The sequence below is a fragment of the Heptranchias perlo genome, unplaced genomic scaffold (assembly GCF_035084215.1).
Source record: "Heptranchias perlo isolate sHepPer1 unplaced genomic scaffold, sHepPer1.hap1 HAP1_SCAFFOLD_151, whole genome shotgun sequence".
NCBI classification, from domain to species: Eukaryota; Metazoa; Chordata; class Chondrichthyes; order Hexanchiformes; family Hexanchidae; genus Heptranchias; species Heptranchias perlo.
In genome coordinates, this window is record NW_027138763.1 from 44,729 (window position 1) to 65,181 (window position 20,453).

Below are 20,453 nucleotides of genomic sequence, written 5' to 3' on the forward strand. Positions count from 1 at the left end.
TTGCCAGCGACGCCCACATCCCGTGAACGAATAAAAAAAAAATGATACTACCTTAATACACCATATTAATTACTTGATACTAAGTGGTACACAACACTAACTGGGTACACAATACTAACTGGTACACAATACTACTTTGGTACACAATATGACCTTGCTCCACAACACTAACTGGTACACAATACTGTCTTGTTACACAATGCTACCTTGGTACCCAATATTACCTTGCACATAATACTAACGGGTACACAATACTAACTTGCACATAATACTACATTGGTACACAATACTAACTGGTACACAATACTACCATGGTAGATAATACTTTCTGATGCACAATGGTACCTTGGTATACAATAATGATCTTGGAACACAATACTTCCTTGGTAGACAATACTAACTGCGACACAATATTAACAGGTACACATTAGAACTCTAGCAAAGCGCGCGTGTATACATTTGTGGATGTGTGCTTGCTGTACACAATACTAACTGGTACACAATTTTAACTGGTTCACAAAACACTAACTGGTACACAATAATACCTTCGTACACAATATTAACTGGTACTAAATACCATCTTGGTACAGAATACTACTTGCTAAACAAAACTACCATGGTTCACAATAATACCTTGGCGCACAATACTATCTTGGTACACAATACTAACTGGTACTGAATACTAACTGGTACACAAAACCAACTGGTACACAATGCAGCTTTGGTACACAATATTAACTGGTACACAATGCTAGTACCTAGGTACACAAACCTACCTGGTACACAAAACTAACTTGGCACACAATACTAACTGGTACACAGTACTACCTGGTACACAATACCACCATGGTACATAATGCTTACTGGTGTGCAAAGGTACCTTGGTATGCAAAACTTCCTTGGTACACAATACTACCTTGGTAGATAATACTAAATGCTACACAATAGTAACCAGTACACAATGCTACCTTGGTACAAAATACTAGCTGGTATTGACTACTACTGTGATACACAATACTATTTGGTAAATAATACTAACTGGTAGACAATGCTACTTTCGTAAATAAGAGTAACTCGGTACACAATCCTACCTGGTACTTAATACTAACCGGCACACAATACTACATAGGTACATAATATTAAATGGTACAAAATACTATCGTGGTACAAAATAATACTTTGGTACACAAACAAACTGGTACACATCACTACCATGGTAGACAATACTAACCAGTACACAATGGTACCTTGGTATACAATACTACCTTGTCACAAAATATTCCTTTGGTACAAAATACTACCTTGGTACATGATATAACTGGTAAATAATACTAACTGATACACAATACTAACTGATTCACAATACTAACCGGTACACAATATGTACTGGTACATAATACTAACCAGTACACAATACTACCTTAGTACAAAATAATATTTTGATATACAAACAAACAGGAACATAAGACTAACACAGTACACAATGCTAACTGATACACAATACTATCGTGGTAGACAGTACTAACTAGTACACAGTGGTAACTTGGTGTACAATACCACCTTGGTACAAAATACTACTTTGATACATGATACTAACTGATACACAATACTAACTGGTACACAATGCTAACTGGTACGCAATATTACCTTCGTATACAATACATTAACTTGTACACAATACTACCTTGGTACAAAATAATACTTTGGTAAACAAACAAATGGGAACATAATACTAACACAGTACACAACACTAACTGGTACACAATACTTACTGGTATACAATATTAACTGGCACATAATACCACCTTGGTAAAAAATACTACCTTGATACACAAACAACCTGGTGTACAATACTACCACAGTACAGAATGCTGACTGGTACACAATGGTACCTTGGTATTCAATACCACCTTGGTACACAATACTAACTGGTAAATAATACTAACTGGTACACAATGCTACCGTAGTAAACAAGACTAACTAGGTACACAATACTAAAAGGTACACAATACTACAACAGTACACAATATTAGCTTGGTACACAATACTGACTTGGTACACAATTCTAACTGGCACACAATACTAACGGATAAATAATACTAACTGGTACACATCACTACAGTGGAATGCAATATTAACTTGGCACACAATACTAACTTGTACACAATGTACAGCAGTACAAAATACTACCTTAGTACATAATACCACCTTGGTACACAATTCTAACTGGTACATAATACTAAGTGGTGCACAATGCTACTTTGGTACACAATACTAACAGTTACACAAAACTACCTTGATACACAATACTAACCAGTATGCTATACTAACTTATACACAATATTAGCTTGCCACACAGTACTACCCTGGCACACAATATTACCATGGTACACACACTACCATTGTACACAATACCACCTTGGTACACAATGCTATCTGGTATACAATACTAGTATCTGGCACACAGTACTACATTGTTACACAATACTAACTGGTGCACAATACTAACTTGGTACAAAATACTACTTTGGCACACAAACACACTGGTAAACACTACTACCATGGTGCACAATACTGTCTTGGTACACCATACAAACTGGTAAGCAATACTACCTTGGTACACAATGCTTCCTTGGTGAACAATAACTGGTACAGAATACTAACTGGTACATAATACCGACTGGTACACAATACTAACGGGTACACAATGCTAACTGGTAAGCAATACTACCTTGGTGCACTATACTAACTGAAATACAGTACCATCTTGGTATACAATACTAACAGGTACACACTACTACTTTGGTACACAAACAAACTGGTACACACTACTGACTGGTACACAATACTACCATGGTAGACAATACTAACCGGTACATAATGGTACCTCGGTATACAATACTACCTTGGTACACAATACTCCTTTGGTACAAAATACTACCATCGAACACAATACTAACTGGTAAATAATATTAACTGATACACAACACTACTGTGATACACAATACTAACTGATTCACAATACTAACTGGTAAATAATATTAACTGATACACAACACTACTGTGATACACAATACTAACTGATTCACAATACTAACTGGCACACAATACTACCTTGTTACACAATATTCCTTTGGTACAAAATACTACCATGGTACACAATACTAATAGATACACAATTCAACTCTCGTAAAGTTTGTGTATGTATATGCCAGTGTGCTGTACACAATACTAACTGGTACACAAAATCGCTCCTGTGAAGCGCCTTGGGATGTTTTACTACATTAAAGGTGCTATATAAATACAAGTTGTTGTTGTTGTTTAACAGTACACAATTGCAACTGGCACACAATGCTACCTTGGTACAGAGTACAACTTTCACAAAACAAACTGGTGTACAATACTATCATGGTACACAATACTAAATGGCACACAATACTAGCATGGTAGACAATACCAACTGGTACAATACTACCTTAGTATACAATGCAACCTTGGTTAAACAATATTACCTTGGTACAAAATAGTAACTGGTACACAAAACTAATTGGTGCACAATGCCAACAGGTATACAATACTACCATGGTACACAAATGCAAACTGGTACTCAACATTAACTAGTACACTATGCTATCTTGATATGCAAAACGTTGGTGCACAAGACGAACTAGCACACGATACTACCTTGATACACAATACTAACAGCTACACAATAGTAACTGGTACACAATACTAAAAGATACACAATACAGCTCTCATAAAGTGTGTGTGTACATGTGTGCATGCTGTACACAATACTAAATGGTGAACAATACCACCTTGGTGCACAACACCACCTTGGTACACAACACTAACAGATACTGAATACTAACTGGTACACAATGCTACCTTGGTACACAATGCTACCTCAGTACTTAATACTAACTGGTACACAATATTAACTGGTACACAATATTAATTGGTACACAATACTAACTGGTACACAATATTTCCTTGGTATACAATACTAACTGGTTTACACAATACTATCTTGGTCCAAAATACTACTTTGGTACACAATACTACCATGGGAACAATGCCAACTGGTATACAATACTACCATGGGAACAATGCCAACTGGTATACAATACTACCATGGGAACAATGCCAACTGGTATACAATACTACCATGGGAACAATGCCAACTGGTAGACAATACTATCATGGGAACAATGCCAACTGGTAGACAATACTATCATGGGAACAATGCCAACTGGTATACAATACTATCATGGGAACAATGCCAACTGGTATACAATACTACCATGGGAACAATGCCAACTGGTATACAATACTACCATGGGAACAATGCCAACTGGTATACAATACTACCATGGGAACAATGCCAACTGGTAGACAATACTATCATGGGAACAATGCCAACTGGTAGACAATACTATCATGGGAACAATGCCAACTGGTATACAATACTACCATGGGAACAATGCCAACTGGTAGACAATACTACCATGGGAACAATGCCAACTGGTAGACAATACTATCATGGGAACAATGCCAACTGGTATACAATACTACCATGGGAACAATGCCAACTGGTAGACAATACTACCATGGGAACAATGCCAACTGGTAGACAATACTATCATGGGAACAATGCCAACTGGTATACAATACTACCATGGGAACAATGCCAACTGGTAGACAATGCTATCATGGGAACAATGCCAACTAGTATACAATACTACCTTTGTACAGAATACCAACTGGTACAAAATACTATCTGGTACACAATGCTACCTTGGTACAAAATACTACTTTGGTACACAATACTATCGTGGCACACAATACTAACTGGTACACAATACTATCTGGTACACAATGCTACCTTGGTACAAAATACTACTTTTGTACACAAACAAACTGGTACGCAATAGTACCATGGTAGTCAATATTAACTGATACACAATAGTAACTTGGTATACAATACTACCTTGGTACACTATACTAACTGGTACACAATACAAATTGGTAAACCATACTACCTTGGTGCACAAGTCTAACAGGTACACAATACTACCTTGGTGCACAATATTACCTTAGGAGACAATACAGCCTGCTACACAATACCAACTGCTACACAATTCTAACTGGTACCCAATACTAACAGGTACACGATACAACTCTCACAAAGTGTGTGTGTGTGTGTGTGTGTGTGTGTGTGTGTGTGTACATGCGTGCATGCTGTGTGTATGAATGCCTGCGTGCTGTACACAATATTAACTGGCACACAATATTAACAGGTACACAATACTAACTAGTACACAACACTACTGTTGTACACAATACTAGCATGGTATATAATGCTAACTAGCACAACATGAATAGTACTAAACAACTGATACTGGAAGAAAGCTAACTGGTACAAAGCTAACTAGTACATTACTAACCAGCATGCTAACTAGTACAAAGCTTAGTAACACGGTGTGAATTAGTCGGACGTCACATACCTTGCTGTTGCAGTTTATAGTCTGTGGAGTATGCTTTTCCTATAATATTCCACACAGGCCTCAGGCAGCCCAACAGTCCCTCAAGGAAGCCGCCCGAGCCTGACCCTGTGCCCGACCCTGACCGGTTGTAATGTATCTTCATGTCATCCTGTCCGCTGTTGTCACCGCCGCCTCTGTCATTCCCATTCCCATTCCCATTCCTGTCCTCGGGGGTCCGGTTGGCCTCGGCTTCCCCGTTCTCCCTCAGCTGCAGCACGCTGTTCTCGAACTGGTCGCGGGAATCCTCGCTCACGCTGGTGAGCATGGTGACGGTGATGGGGTTGTTGGAGCTGCCGTTGCCGTCGGCCGGCGTTGGCCCCTTCTCCTGCAGGTTGTCCAGGATCTCGGGCGGCAAGTACAACGGCTTGTGATCCACATCTCTGACCGGCAGCTTCTCCCGCTCCCCGGGGGTCCTCAGCTCTTCCTTCAGGTTCTGATTGATGAGGTTGGAGGAGGATGACCAGGTCAGGACCTCCTGCGGACTGGCCATCACGCCGTGCGTGTGCATGGGGCAGGCGGCCCGAGGTAGCTTTCAGTTCAATCCTAGGACACAACCCGACGAGGGGGGCAAACACCCGAACCTGAAGGGGAAAAAGGAAACAGTATGTGAATTGCCGGCCAGCAATTAATGCCCTCTACAGTATCAGCCATGGCTCAGTGGGCAGCACTCTCGCCTCGGGGTCAGAAGGTTGTGGGTTCAAGTCTCCACTCCAGAGTCTTGAGCACATAAGGTAGGCTGATACTCCCAGTGCAGGACTGAGGAAGTGCTGCACTGTCGAAGGTGCCATCTTTCGGATGAGACGTTAAACCGAAATCCCGCCTGCCCTCTCAGGTGGACATAAAAGATTCCATGGTACTACTGGAAGAAGAGTAGGGGAATTCTCCTCGATGTCCTGACCAAGATTTATCCCTCAACCAACATCATTAAAACAGATTATCTGTGCATTTATTTCATTGCTGTTTGTGGGAGCTTGCTGTGTGCAAATTGGCTGCTACGTTTCCTTACATTGCAATAGTAACTACACTTCAAAAGTGCTTTGTAGGCTCTAGAGGGAGCTTTACTCTGTATCTAACCCGAGCTGTACCTGCCCTGGGAGTGCTTGATGGGATAGTGTAGAGGGAGCTTTACTCTGTATCTAACCCGAGCTGTACCTGCCCTGGGAGTGTTTGATGGGACAGTGTAGAGGGAGCTTTACTCTGTAGGGCCTCTTAAGGATCAACAAGGTCATCTATGTGCGGAACCACAAGAGATGGGTGAGATCCTAAATGAATATTTCACATCAGTATTTACGGTTGAGAAAGGCATGGATGTTAGGGAACTTGGGGAAATAAATAGTGATGTCTTGAGGAGTGTACATATTACAGAGAGGGAGGTGCTGGAAGTCTTAACGCGTATCAAGGTAGATAAATCTCCGGGACCTGATGAAATGTATCCCAGGACGTTATGGGAGGTTAGGGAGGAAATTGCGGGTCCCCTAGCAGAGATATTTGAATCATCGACAGCTACAGGTGAGGTACCTGAAGATTGGAGGGTAGCAAATGTTGTGCCTTTGTTTAAGAAGGGCGGCAGGGAAAAGCCTGGGAACTACAGACCGGTGAGCCTGACATCTGTAGTGGGTAAGTTGTTAGAGGGTATTCTGAGAGACAGGATCTACAGGCATTTGGAGAGGCAGGGACTGATTAGGAACAGTCAGCATGGTTTTGTGAGAGGAAAATCATGTCTCATGAATTTGATTGAGTTTTTTGAAGGGGTAACCAAGAAGATAGATGAGGGCTGTGCAGTAGACGTGGTCTACATGGACTTTAGCAAAGCCTTTGACAAGGTACCGCATGGTAGGTTGTTACATAAGGTTAAATCTCACGGGATCCAAGGTGAGGTAGCCAATTGGATACAAAATTGGATTGACGACAGAAGACAGAGGGTGGTTGTAGCGGGTTGTTTTTCAAACTGGAGGCCTGTGACCAGCGGTGTGCCTCAGGGATCGGTGCTGGGTCCGCTGTTATTTGTTATTTATATTAATGATTTGGATGAGAATTTAGGAGGCATGGTTAGTAAGTTTGCAGATGACACCAAGATTGGTGGCACTGTGGACAGTGAAGAAGGTTATCTAGGATTGCAACGGGATCTTGATAAATTGGGCCAGTGGGCCGATGAATGGCAGATGGAGTTTAATTTAGATAAATGTGAGGTGATGCATTTTGGTAGATCGAATCGGGCCAGGACCTACTCCGTTAATGGTAGGGCGTTGGGGAGAGTTATAGAACAAAGAGATCTAGGAGTACAGGTTCATAGCTCCTTGAAAGTGGAGTCACAGGTGGATAGGGTGGTGAAGAAGGCATTCAGCATGCTTGGTTTCATTGGTCAGAACATTGAATACAGGAGTTGGGATGTCTTGTTGAAGTTGTACAAGACATTAGTAAGGCCACACTTGGAATACTGTGTACAGTTCTGGTCACCCTATTATAGAAAGGATATTATTAAACTAGAAAGAGTGCAGAAAAGATTTACTAGGATGCTACCGGGACTTGATGGTTTGACTTATAGGGAGAGGTTGGATAGACTGAGACTTTTTTCCCTGGAGAGTAGGAGGTTTAGGGGTGATCTTATAGAAGTCTATAAAATAATGAGGGGCATAGATCAGGGAGATAGTCAAATTTTTTCCCAAAGGTAAAGGAGTCTATAACGAGGGGGCATAGATTTAAGGTGAGAGGGGAGAGATACAAAAGGGTCCAGAGGGGCAATTTTTTCACTCAAAGGGTGGTGAGTGTCTGGAACGAGCTGCCAGAGGCAGTAGTAGAGGCGGGTACAATTTTGTCTTTTAAAAAGCATTTGGACAGTTACATGGGTAAGATGAGTATAGAGGGATATGGGCCAAGTGCAGGCAATTGGGACTAGCTGAGTGGTATAAACTGGGCGACATGGACATGTTGGGCCGAAGGGCCTGTTTCCATGTTGGAAACTTCTATGATTCTATGTATCTAACCCGTGCTGTACCTGCCCTGGGAGTGTTTGATGGGACAGTGTAGAGGGAGCTTTACTCTGTATCTAATCCTGTACTTGCCCTGGGAGTGTTTGATGGGACAGTGTAGAGGGAGCTTTACTCTGTATCTAACCCGTGCTGTACCTGCCCTGGGAGCGTTTGATGGGACAGTGTAGAGGGAGCTTTACTCTGTATCTAACCCGTGCTGTACCTGCCCTGGGAGCGTTTGATGGGACAGTGTAGAGGGAGCTTTACTCTGTATCTAACCCGTGCTGTACCTGCCCTGGGAGTGTTTGATGCTGGAAAGCGTTGCATTCCTGTGCGTTGACATTAGTCATTTTGAGCACGAGAGGTTAACCAAGATAAATTTCTATAAAAGACGGGGATATATGTTACTGGCAGCTGCCGAGAGGTCATTCAGAGCCCTAACTCCTCTCTCAGCAGCAGGCAGCCCTGAAATGTCAGACAAGGAATAAATTACAATATATCTCACAGCAGGAAGTGGTGGCATTTGCCTTGCCCTGTGCAGAGGTGCAGTTGGGAGCCCCCAACATTTTACTGGACAACTTATCACTGGATTCACTCAGGCCCTGTGACCGGCTCGGGCCCTGTGACCGGCTCGGGGTCCATGTCTCCTGTGACCGGCTCGGGCCCTGTGATCGGCATGGGCCTTGTGACCGGCTCGGGCCCTGTGATTGGCACGGAGCCTGTGACCGGCTCGGGCCCTGTGACCGTCTCGGGGCCTGTGACCGTCTAGGGCCCTGTGACCGTCTTGGGGCCTGTGCTATTGCACACGTTGCAAGGTGCTAATACCGCCTGAGAATACAAAGTGATTGGCATTCTAGATCTGCAGCCCATGCTTCCACTATGTCCCGACCGGAATGATTACCTGCTGCCCCCTCAGCAGGCGGAGATGAGACGGTCTAGGCATTCCTAGAGAGCGGGTGACTATAGCCTCGTGTTAATGACAACTGGGCCTTTCTCAGCTTGTATTTATACAGTGCCTTATCACACACCCAGGACATCCCGATGCACTTTGCACCCATCAGGATTATTTTTCTCAAGTGTGCTCACAGTTGTTATGTGGGCAAACGCAGCAGCCAATTTGCTGTTTGTGAGCTTGCTGTGTGCAAATTGGCTGCTGCGTTTCCTACATTACAACAGTGAGTACACTTTAAAAGCTGGTTCTTTCTTTCTTTCTCTTTCTTCGTATTTCACCTCTTTCCAGGTATATTGGGAGATCTGTACCCAGGATTTGTAACCCATTGGTTATGTCTCTGTGAGCCGATCTGTCCTTGTGGCCTTCTCCAGTCATTCCTACAATGGTGGTCTTCCACCTGCCTATTGTCCTTTCAGGTGCTGACAGGCCTGCCATGTGTTTCCAGCCTTTTGTTCCTCTCCCTCGCGTTCCCTCTGCTAGCCTGAAGATTTCAGCAAATGCTGGTGAGGCTCCCTCACAGATGCTGTGACGCGACCTTGGCCCACCCTCTACCCTCCAGCCCCACAGGCTGCACTCTTATGGGCAGGAGCCTGTGAATAATGCAGGGGCCGATCCTTCACAATCTGACATCACTTGACATGGGAAAATTGCAGAGATAGGAAAAGGCGTTCTCAGGTGACATCCAAACAATCTCTCCGTGCGAGTCAGTGAAATGGCCATCTCTCCAGACCCTGTGCTACTGTAATTACACCCTGCGCACTCAGGCAGCAATGAACTCCACCCGGGCCACAACTGCTGATTAAATTTCGGAGAAAAGAACTGACAATATGAGGACTCTGTGTCTTGTCAACCTGGTGAACCTCACCCTCACTAACCCTGCAGTGAAACGTATACTTTATTTCCTTCTTCCAGTTTTGTCTCCATCTCTTCTGAAGGTTCTACCTCTCGCTGTGGTTAGATTCCACTGCTGTTCTCCCATACCTCACCCCAAGCGGCCATCTTTCATTGGGTATCAAGCTATCCGGCTGGCGCGGCATCACAACCAAGCTCGCTCCAGCCACTCATGTACATTTCCAGCCGGGGCTGCTGGACAGTGATCAGGAGAAAGCCCCTGGCTGATGTTTCCCCTTCCCTAGCCCAGGGGGTGCCGAGACCAATTGCAACAGTTATGAACGACCGGGGCCAGGATTTTGACTTTCAGGCGACCAACTGGCAGAGCATCGGCCTCATTCACATCGGGCCAACGCGCCGTGGGGCACCAAACGGGGCGCGTCGACACAGCTCACCGGATTGATGCCTACCAATATCGGGCCACCGTGGCCAGCAGCATAACATCGTGCTCAGAGTGCCACCAACAGCAATGAGGCAGCCACGCGCCATTTTTAATTCTGTCAGACAAGAGGGGAAAACTAATATGGTGGTGCCCAGATGTTTGCAACAGATTAGCTGTGTCAGCCGTGGCTCAGTGGGTAGCACTCTCGCCTCTGAGTTAGAATGGTTGTGGATTCAAGTCCCACTCCAGAGAGCCGAATACATAAAGCTAAGCCGACCCTCAAGTGCAATACTGAGGGACTGCGACACCGTCAGAGATGCCGTCGTTCAGACGAAACGTAAAACCAAGGCCCTGTCTGCCCTCTTAGGTGGTTGTAAAAAAATCCCATGGCACTATTTCGAAGAAGAGCAGGGGAGTTCTCCCCGGTGTCCTGGCCAATCCCTCAACCAACATCACTAAAAACAGATTATCTGGTCATTCTCCCGGTCTGGCAACGCCTCAATTTTAAAATTCTCACCCTTGTTTTCAAATTCCTCAATGGCCTCCCTATCTCTGTAACCTTCTCCAGCCCTACAACCCTCCAAGATCTCTGGGCTCCTCCAATTCTGGCCTTTTGCACAGCCCCAATTTTAATTGGCGGCCGTGCCTTCAGCTGCCTAGATCCTAAGCTCTGGAATTCCCTCAATAAATCTCTCCGCCTCTCTACCTCTTTCTCCTCCCTTCAGACACTCCTTAAAACCTACCTCTTTGACCAAGCTTTTTGTCACCTGTCCCAATATCTCCTTACGTAACTTGGTGTCAAATTTTGTTTGATAATCGCTCCTATGAAGCGCCTTGGGACGTTTTACTACATTAAAGGCGCTATATAGATGCAAGTTGTTGTTGTTGCCACGGTAGGCCCTTCCAACCATCAGCAGCATCCAAAATCCTTCCTGGGATGAGGCTTCTCTTGGTGTTTCTGATGAAAACTGCCGCCAGGAGCCAAAGCCTAATGGCTTCTCCCAGCAGCACTCGGTATCAAGGCTGTCCACCTTGGCTCTGGTCACAGGCCGTAGCCTGAGGTCTCAGCCCCTCCCACATGGCGACCAGCAGCCAGCGGCCAACATCGCTGGCCTAGGTGGACCTGCCTCCGCCAACAAGGGGGTGCCCTGGATAGAAGACCCAACGTTGCACTAACTGCACCCCCACACTTGGTGTAGGAGTCTGAGCTGAGCTGGACACAAATAATGGTGCTGGATATAAACATGAAAATCAGGTTATCGGATTATTTGAATCGCAAAAAGATAACCCCCAGTTCTGATGGTCAGAAAACAAACTCAAACGGAGATACTCCTGAAAAGGCCAGGAGCAGAGGGATGGTTTTTAGGGTGAGGGCTGGATCATAAGCTAGAGCTTGGAGCTGAACTTTACTCCAGACGTTTGCTGAATTATACATGGGGTTACTCGCTCTAATTCAATTAGCCCAACAGGACCCAATGAAAACAACTGCAGCAGCCAAATATCATTTACACTCCTGTACACTGACTGTCGAGGACTATACACAGGCCAGGCTGTGGGAGACACTCAACAATACAAAGAGCTCCACTCTGCCATGTAATCTCAGTTACGAGAGACACTCAACACAGAAAATTCCACTCTAGACTGAATATAGTGACACCGACATACAGACAAACTAATGGAGCCAGCAGAAGCGGAGTCAGTGAGGGGGTCACGACCCTGCCAATTACTTTGAGGTTGGCCAACTTTGTACGTCGGGAATCAACCAAAACTAAGGTCGCCAACCCTCCAGGATTGTCCTGGAGTCTCCAGGAATTAAAGATTAATCTCCAGGACGCTGCTGGGAGCAAAACCCAGGGAGTAAAATCACAGGGGTATTAAAATAAATTGTGATTTTTTTTTTTACTTTCTTTGAACACGTTTCTTTATTGGTTATAAAAATATCAGAGATGGGGGGGAAAAAAGGCTGTTTGACTGACGGTGAAGATTCATCTAATTCATCCAATCCAAATAACGAAGAGTCTTTTCGCTATCCGATTGGCTGGGGAAGATCATGTGCTGCGAGGATGGACGGGTCGGGTGACCAATGGCGGGAGCGTGGGGGGGGGGTGGGGTGGTTGGAGGCGGGAAGTCATGTGATGAAACCTCCTGGAATACGTCCAAACAGAGTTGGCGACCCCGAGCCAAAACCGACTGCAAATAATTTACAATCACAGCTTGTTTCCTTTGTTTATCAATGTGAGTGTTTGCATGTGGGTGCAGGGCATGCTGTTCATTCCTTGTCACAGTCACACCTTTCACATGCCTGCAGTAAAAAAAGAAAGCATTTTACACCAGGACTAACTCCATTAAAGGTGAACTCTTCTTCACCTCGTTGCTGCAGGTAAACTCCTCCATCATCCCTTCACCTTTGGTTCTGCCTCCACCTCCGTCTGGGGAGAACTAGCCTGCTCCTGACCTACGCTGATTTGTCGTCTCTCTCCCCCTCCCTCCTGCCCTCTCTCCATAGGGAGTTGCCATAGCCTCAGTCCCAGAGCTCCCCGCTGAAAAGGTGTAGATAGGATAGGGTACCGTGGTGATGCCTCCTGCAGTCGAATACTCGCTGCTTAGACTTATACAATTGTAAACAATTTTACAACACCAAGTTATAGTCCAACAATTTTATTTGAAATTCACAAGCTTTCGGAGGCTTCCTCCTTCCTCAGGTGAATGTTGTGGAAATGAAAGGCGAAGGATTCGAGGATTTCATTTCCACAACATTCACCTGAGGAAGGAGGAAGCCTCCGAAAGCTTGTGAATTTCAAATAAAATTGTTGGACTATAACTTGGTGTTGTAAAATTGTTTACAATTGTCAACCCCAGTCCATCACCGGCATCTCCACATCTAGACTTATACATGAAGAGTGGTCACTTGGAGAACACCTGTCGCCTGTGGGGACTGTACTGTAGCAACTGTCAGTGCCTTCAGGGGAGATGGGGAGACACTCAGCCAAAAGCCCACAGACTGGTTCCAGTCAGGTTTGCACATTAATTCAGAAGCCCGATTACAATGAGCAATTGACGGCCATTTGCCCATGGAGGGCATCACCTCTGAGTTTCCTCCTATCCTTGCCACACGTGTGCAGCTCCCCCCTCGCTCGACAAAACTATGGTCACATACATACATACATTACATATTCTTTTCACCTTCTTTCCCTGTTGATTTTGTACTCATCAAGGCGATGGGTGTTGGCTAGGGTCACCAACTCTGGTTGGACGCAGTCCGGGATGTTTCGTCACATGACCTCTCGCCTCCAACCGCCCGACCCCTATCCATTGGTTCGCCCGTCATGTCCAACCTCGTGGCACCCTGCCTTCCCACGGCCAATTGGAACATAAACAGACTCTTTGTGACCTGATTGTTTTGACTGGCAGTCAAGAATCATCCAAACAGCTCTTTTTTTGGCCCATCTCCGATTTTTTTTTGATGCCCCTATGATGTTTCTCCTGGGTTGCTTACAGCAGTGTCTGGGAGATTGATTCTGAACTCCCAGAGACTCTAGGACACTCCGGGAGGGTTGACGCCCCTTGGGTTGGTGCGGGTGGTTATATAGTGTAACCTCCATTCCAATTCCAATTTAGATGTCTGGACTCCACCAGTTTTGGACTGGGGAAGGGTTATCAGTCGCACTATCTCCATTTAGCATGTGACCATGCAACTTTAAGCAGATGGAGTTCAATTTGGGAAAGAGTGAGGTCATCTACTTTGGACCTAAGAAAGATAGATCAGAGTATTTTCTAAATGGTGGGAGTAGAGGAGCAAAGAGATTTGGGAGTCCAAGTACACAAGTCATTAAAAGTCAGTAGACAGGTACAAAAAGCAACCAAAAAGGCTAATGGAATGTTGGCCTTTATCTCAAGTGGACTGAAATAGAACAGGGAGGAAGTGATGCTTCAGTAATATAAAGCTTTGGTTAGACCCCATCTGGAGTTCAGTTCTGGGCACCACACCTCAGGAAGGATATACTGGCCTTGGAGGGGGTGCAGTGCAGATTCACCAGAATGATACCGGGGCTAAAAGGGTTAAATTATGAGGACAGGTTGTATAAATTAGGCTTGTATTTCCTCGAGTATAGAAGATTAAGGGGTGATCTAATCAAGATGTTTAAAATGATTAAAGGATAAAAGGGTAGATAGAGAGAAACTATTTCCTCTGATGGGGGAATCAAGAACGAGGGGAAATAATCTTAAAATTAGAGCCGGGCCATTCAGGAGTGAAATTGGGAAGCACTTTTTCTCACGAAGGGTTGTGGAAATCTGGAACTCTCTCCCCCTAAAGGCTGTGGATGCTGGGGGACAATTGGAGTTTTCAAGACTGAGGTCGATAGATTTTTGTTGGGCAAGGGTGTCAAGGGATATGGAGTAAAAGGCATGCCATGCCAAACAGGTGTGAGGGGCTGAATGGCCTCCTCCTGTTCCTATGAATGGACACCAGCTGCTGCACCTGCCGCAGGTGTTTGCTTGTGTTACTACCAGTGTTGTCACAAACCACCAAAGCAAATTTTGAAGGATTAAAGTCTGCTGTTTATGTTCCAGCCTGGAAGACACCCGCCCAAAGTTGACTCATCAATACAAGACTTATTTCTGAAACTTTTAAAACCATGTGTTCTTCTACAACTGCACACTGGTGGCATCTAATGTATTTGCTTCACAAACTTTCATTGGATGATCTGGTGAAGTGGGGAAGTCTGCAGAGAATGGATTTGTACCAATTATCAGGAACGGTCCACTCCTCTTAATTTAAATTATCCGATCAGTTTTTTAGCTCTAAATTCCCAATTTGCTGTGTTATTTATGATGCTTAATTCGAATTACGAGATCATTCATTTTTTTAGCATAGAGAATGGTTTTTAATTATCCGGAATGGCCTGTATATCGAACAAGCTCTGCAGTTTATGAAAGACATATTGAGGCAGAGAACGAGAGCTGACCATTCACAGACGATCTGCCTTTTCATAGATATACCCACTTTATTTAACCCTCGAGGGAAAGTTCCCAAATTTTCTACCTGACCCTCAAGGTAAATGAGTAAAACAGCAGAATATCCGTCCAACTCTACAAGTTCCACGACTTAATTCCTGCCCTGTAACATTCCACAGAACATAGAAAGCATCAACACCCTTGAAATCTTTCATTACCTCTACGTATCCAGAGTGTCAATCCTGTTTCTAACAGGATATTTTTCCAGCTGATTGTTAAGAATTTAACTGAGAGATATTTGCTTTTTAAAAAATTATTCTTCGATGATTTTTTTGTTCACTAAGATGAGGCCGGTTAGGGCAGCGTATCAAGCACTTTCCATTTCAGTCACTCATGTCAGTATCAAACACTCCCAGGGTAGGTACAGCACGGGTTAGATACAGAGTAAAGCTCCCTCCACACTGTCCCATCAAACACTCCCAGGGCAGGTACAGCACGGGTTAGATATCAGGGATTTCCATCATCATCACTGTCCCATCAAACACTCCCAGGGCAGGTGCAGCACAGGTTAGATACAGAGTAAAGCTCCCTCTACACTGTCCCATCAAACACTCCCAGGACAGGTACAGGGTTAGATACAGAGTAAAGCTCCCTCTACACTGTCCCATCAAACACTCCCAGGACAGGTACAGGGTTAGATACAGAGTAAAGCTCCCTCTACACTGTCCCATCAAACACTCCCAGGGCAGGTACAGCACGGGTTAGATACAGAGTAAAGCTCCCTCTACACTGTCCCATCAAACACTCCCAGGGCAGTGGAAACTAACAAAGGGTTTGCACCCAAACATCACCCATTTTCTGCTTTCAGGCACTGACTGACCTGCTGAGTATGTGCAGCATTTTCTGCTCTGATCTCTGATTTCACAAACCCATTTGTACGGCGATCAAACACACCAGAATCGCAGTGCAGATTCTCCAAATTCCACAGTGCTCATAACAACCTCACCCATTACTGGCACTCAGTATCGACGCATCATAAGACTGAGTGGGGAATCCCCTGCTCATGTGTAGGGGGCGAAGGTTATTTCAACAAGTGAACAGGTTATTTCAAATGAACTGCATGGAACAGAACCTTCTCATTTGCCTTCTGTGACGGGGCGAAGTGCTACTGGAGAAGAGGAGGGGCCTGTACAAATACTTTCATATCATTGCTCTTTTATCAAGTGTTGTGTTCACCAAGGTGAAGATACCAGGGATTTCCATTATCATCACTGTCCCATCAAACACTCCCAGCGCAGGTACAGCACGGGTTAGATACAGAGTAAAGCTCCCTCTATACTGTCCCATCAAACACTCCCAGGGCAGGTACAGCACTGGTTAGATACAGAGTAAAGCTCCCTCTACACTGTCCCATCAAACACTCCCAGGGCAGGTACAGCATGGGTTAGATACAGAGTAAAGCTCCCTCCACACTGTCCCATCAAACACTCCCAGGGCAGGTACAGCATGGGTTAGATACAGAGTAAAGCTCCCTCTACACTGTCCCATCAAACACTCCCAGGACAGGTACAGGGGATCCCGATGACAGGACTGGCTTTTGAACATGACATGACAGCGAAGTAGTGCGGTTGTAGGTGGAACAGCAGGGTGTGTTGTAACAGTTTAGCCGCTGGGTTGGTTAGAAACCGTGTCTCTGAAATGACACTTATTGCATTCAGCTGAAATTCCTCTCTCATCGAACAGAACATAGGAACAAGTGTCAGCCATTCAGCCCCTCGAGCCTGTTCCCCGATTCAGCATCTCGGCTGATCTGCACCTCAACTCCATTTACCCGCCTTTGCTCCGTATCCCTCGATACCCTTTCCCAACAAAAATCTATCCATCTCAGTCTTGAAAATTTCAAATGACCCCCAACATCCACAGCCTTTTGGGGGAGAGAGTTCCAGATTTCCATCATCCTTATTGTGAAAAAGTGCCTCCTGATTTCACTCCTGGCTCTAATTGTACCTCCTATGGTGTTAACCTCTTTATTTTGGGTTCATGTTTCCACTGAAGTGACGGAGGGAGGAATATCCGACAAATGCTGTAATCCCATGGTGTTGTTTCAGGAGCTGGGTTTTTCCCTCTAACTAAACAAGTGTGATATCGGTGAAATGCAGTGGTGTTTGATATTTAAAAGAAAATCATTTGAAACCTGCCCAGGTTTGCTGGAAAATGCCAGTAAGATCATAGTGTTTCCAGTATTACAACAGTGACTACACTTCAAAAGTACTTCATTGGCTGTAAAACGCTTTGGGACGTCCTGAGGTCGTGAAAGGTGCTATATAAATGCAAGTTCTTTCTTTCTTTACAGCACAAGAGGCCATTCGGCCCATCATGACTGTTGCTTACACAACGCAGTAAGCACCATTGGTTGCTTCCCTGCTTCCCGTGCTGGGCTAAATTACCTTCCAATGCGGCACTGGGTCAGGCTGACCCCAATTTCGATTCCTGTCCGATGTAGTGCTTGCTTATCACAACCAGCTCTGTGCTTGGGGCCCCCTATGTCCCCGGTGTTAGGGAAAGAAAACATATCAGCCGGCATTCCCAGTCCTAGTGGAAAGTGTCTGGAGATTGGACTGGACTAGGTTTGGGCTTGGCTGTGATGCTCCCAGCGGTGGAATAGCCTGCTGACATTCAGGTGAGGTACTGGAAGGCTGCCAATGCCTGTAGACAGTATTTGAGGGTTGAGCCGGTGCCTTGGGGAAAGGAGGAGAGAAACGGGGCCTTCTTCAATAACAAAACCAGCCCAACTTGTCAAGCCTGGAATTTACAAAGAGACTCTGAAAGAATGCAACAGTTTACAAAACCAAAAAAAACTTCTTACCAGTTACCATCATCGGATATGCCCTATGATTGGTCCCTGTGTATGCACAAGGATTTCCGGCTTGCAAACCAGGAATTCCAGCTGACGATGACCTTTGCAATTCGGAAAATGCTGCCAACTTGAAGAGTGTTCTGTTCGCATTCCTCAACGTACAGACGCACTGAACAGAAGCTATTCACCGAGCACAGCACCTCCTCGCAGGGAGCGTCTGAGAGCAGCCTCACGAGACTGGCAGTGGGCAGCTGTAACCTGGGCACAGCTGCCCACTGCTCAGGGGGACCACTTGTCCAAAACATCTTCAAGTCTGTTGCTACAGAGAGAGAAAGGGAGGCCGAGACACAATGGATAAAGAAAGACTTGTATTTATATAGCGCCTTTCACACCCTTAGGACATCCCAAAGCGCTTCACAGCCAATGAAGTACTTTCGAAGAGTAGTCACTGTTGTAACTTGGGGAAACGCGTTAGTCAAATTGCGCACAGAAAGCTCCCACAAACAGCAATGAGATAAATGGCCAGTTTTAATTATGCTGGTTGAGGGATAAATATTGGCCAGGAAACTGGGGAGAACTCCCCTGCTCTTCTTCAAAATAGTGCCACGGGATCTTTTACATCCACTGAGAGGGCAAACGGGGTCTTGGTTTAACGTCTCATCCAAAAGGCGGCACCTCAGGGAGTGCAGCACTCCCTCAGTACTGCACTGGAGTGTCAGTCTAGAGGGAGAAAGAGCGAGAGAGAGGGGAAGAGCGAGAGAGAGAGGGGAAGAGCGAGAGAGAGAGAGGAAGAGCGAGAGAGAGAGGGGAAGAGCGAGAGAGAGAGAGGAAGATCGAGAGAGAGAGAGGAAGAGCGAGAGAGAGGAAGAGCGAGAGAGAAAGAGCGAGAGAGAGGGGAAGAGCGAGAGAGGAAGAGCGAGAGAGAGAGAGGAAGAGCGAGAGAGGAAGAGCGAGAGAGAGAGAGGAAGAGCGAGAGAGAGAGGGGAAGAGCGAGAGAGAGAGGGGAAGAGCGAGAGAGAGAGAGGAAGATCGAGAGAGAGAGAGGAAGAGCGAGAGAGAGGAAGAGCGAGAGAGAAAGAGCGAGAGAGAGGGGAAGAGCGAGAGAGGAAGAGCGAGAGAGAGAGCGAGGAAGAGCGAGAGAGAGGAAGAGTGAGAGAGAAAGAGCGAGAGAGAGAGGAAGAGCGAGAGAGAGAGGAAGAGCGAGAGAGAGGAAGAGCAAGAGAGGAAGAGCGAGAAAGAGAAGAAGAGCGAGAGAGAGGAAGAGCGAGAGGGAGAGGAAGACAGAGAGAGGAAGAGCGATAAAGAAAGAGTGAGAGAGGAAGAGCGAGAGTGAGAGAGGAAGAGCGAGAGAGAGAGAGGAAGAGCGAGAGAGAGCGAGGAAGAGCGAGGAAGAGCGAGAGAGAGAGAGGAAGAGCGAGAGAGAGAGAGGAAGAGCGAGAGAGAGAGAGGAAGAGCGAGAGAGAGCGAGGAAGAGCGAGGGAGAGCGAGGGAGAGCGAGAGAGAGGAAGAGCGAGAGAGAGAGAGGAAGAGCGAGAGAGAGAGGAAGAGCGAGGAAGAGCGAGAGAGAGAGAGGAAGCGCGAGAAAGAGAAGAAGAGCGAGAGAGTGGAAGAGCGAGAGAGAGAGGAAGACAGAGAGAGGAAGAACGAGAAAGAAAGAGTGAGAGAGGAAGAGCGAGAGAGTGAGAGAGAGGAAGAGCGAGAGAGAGACACAGGAAGAGCGAGAGAGAGACACAGGAAGAGCGAGAGAGAAAGAGCAAGAGAGGGAGAGGAAGAGCAAGAGAGAGAGAGAGAGAGAGGAAGAAAGCCTGCTGAGTTGCAGCCTGTTGCTTTTAACCCTATTCATGGTTTTGCCATGAGTCATGGCCTCAGATACAGGACTCACGACTGAAAACCCCGCAGC

General features: G+C 45.5%; 1 protein-coding gene across 1 annotated transcript in view; it reads right to left on the reverse strand.

Annotated features, from left to right (window-relative positions):
• Positions 1-6,121, reverse strand: part of LOC137309164 (mitogen-activated protein kinase kinase kinase 13-like) — a gene marked incomplete at its 3' end in the record, with an annotated part of 44,485 nt that extends 38,364 nt beyond the window's left edge. Inside the window, exon 1 of the mRNA XM_067977444.1 lies at positions 5,508-6,121. Within this exon, the coding sequence (XP_067833545.1) occupies positions 5,508-6,054 (547 nt within the window). The remainder of the gene's footprint in view (positions 1-5,507) is intronic.
• Positions 6,122-20,453: the final 14,332 nt, after the last annotated feature.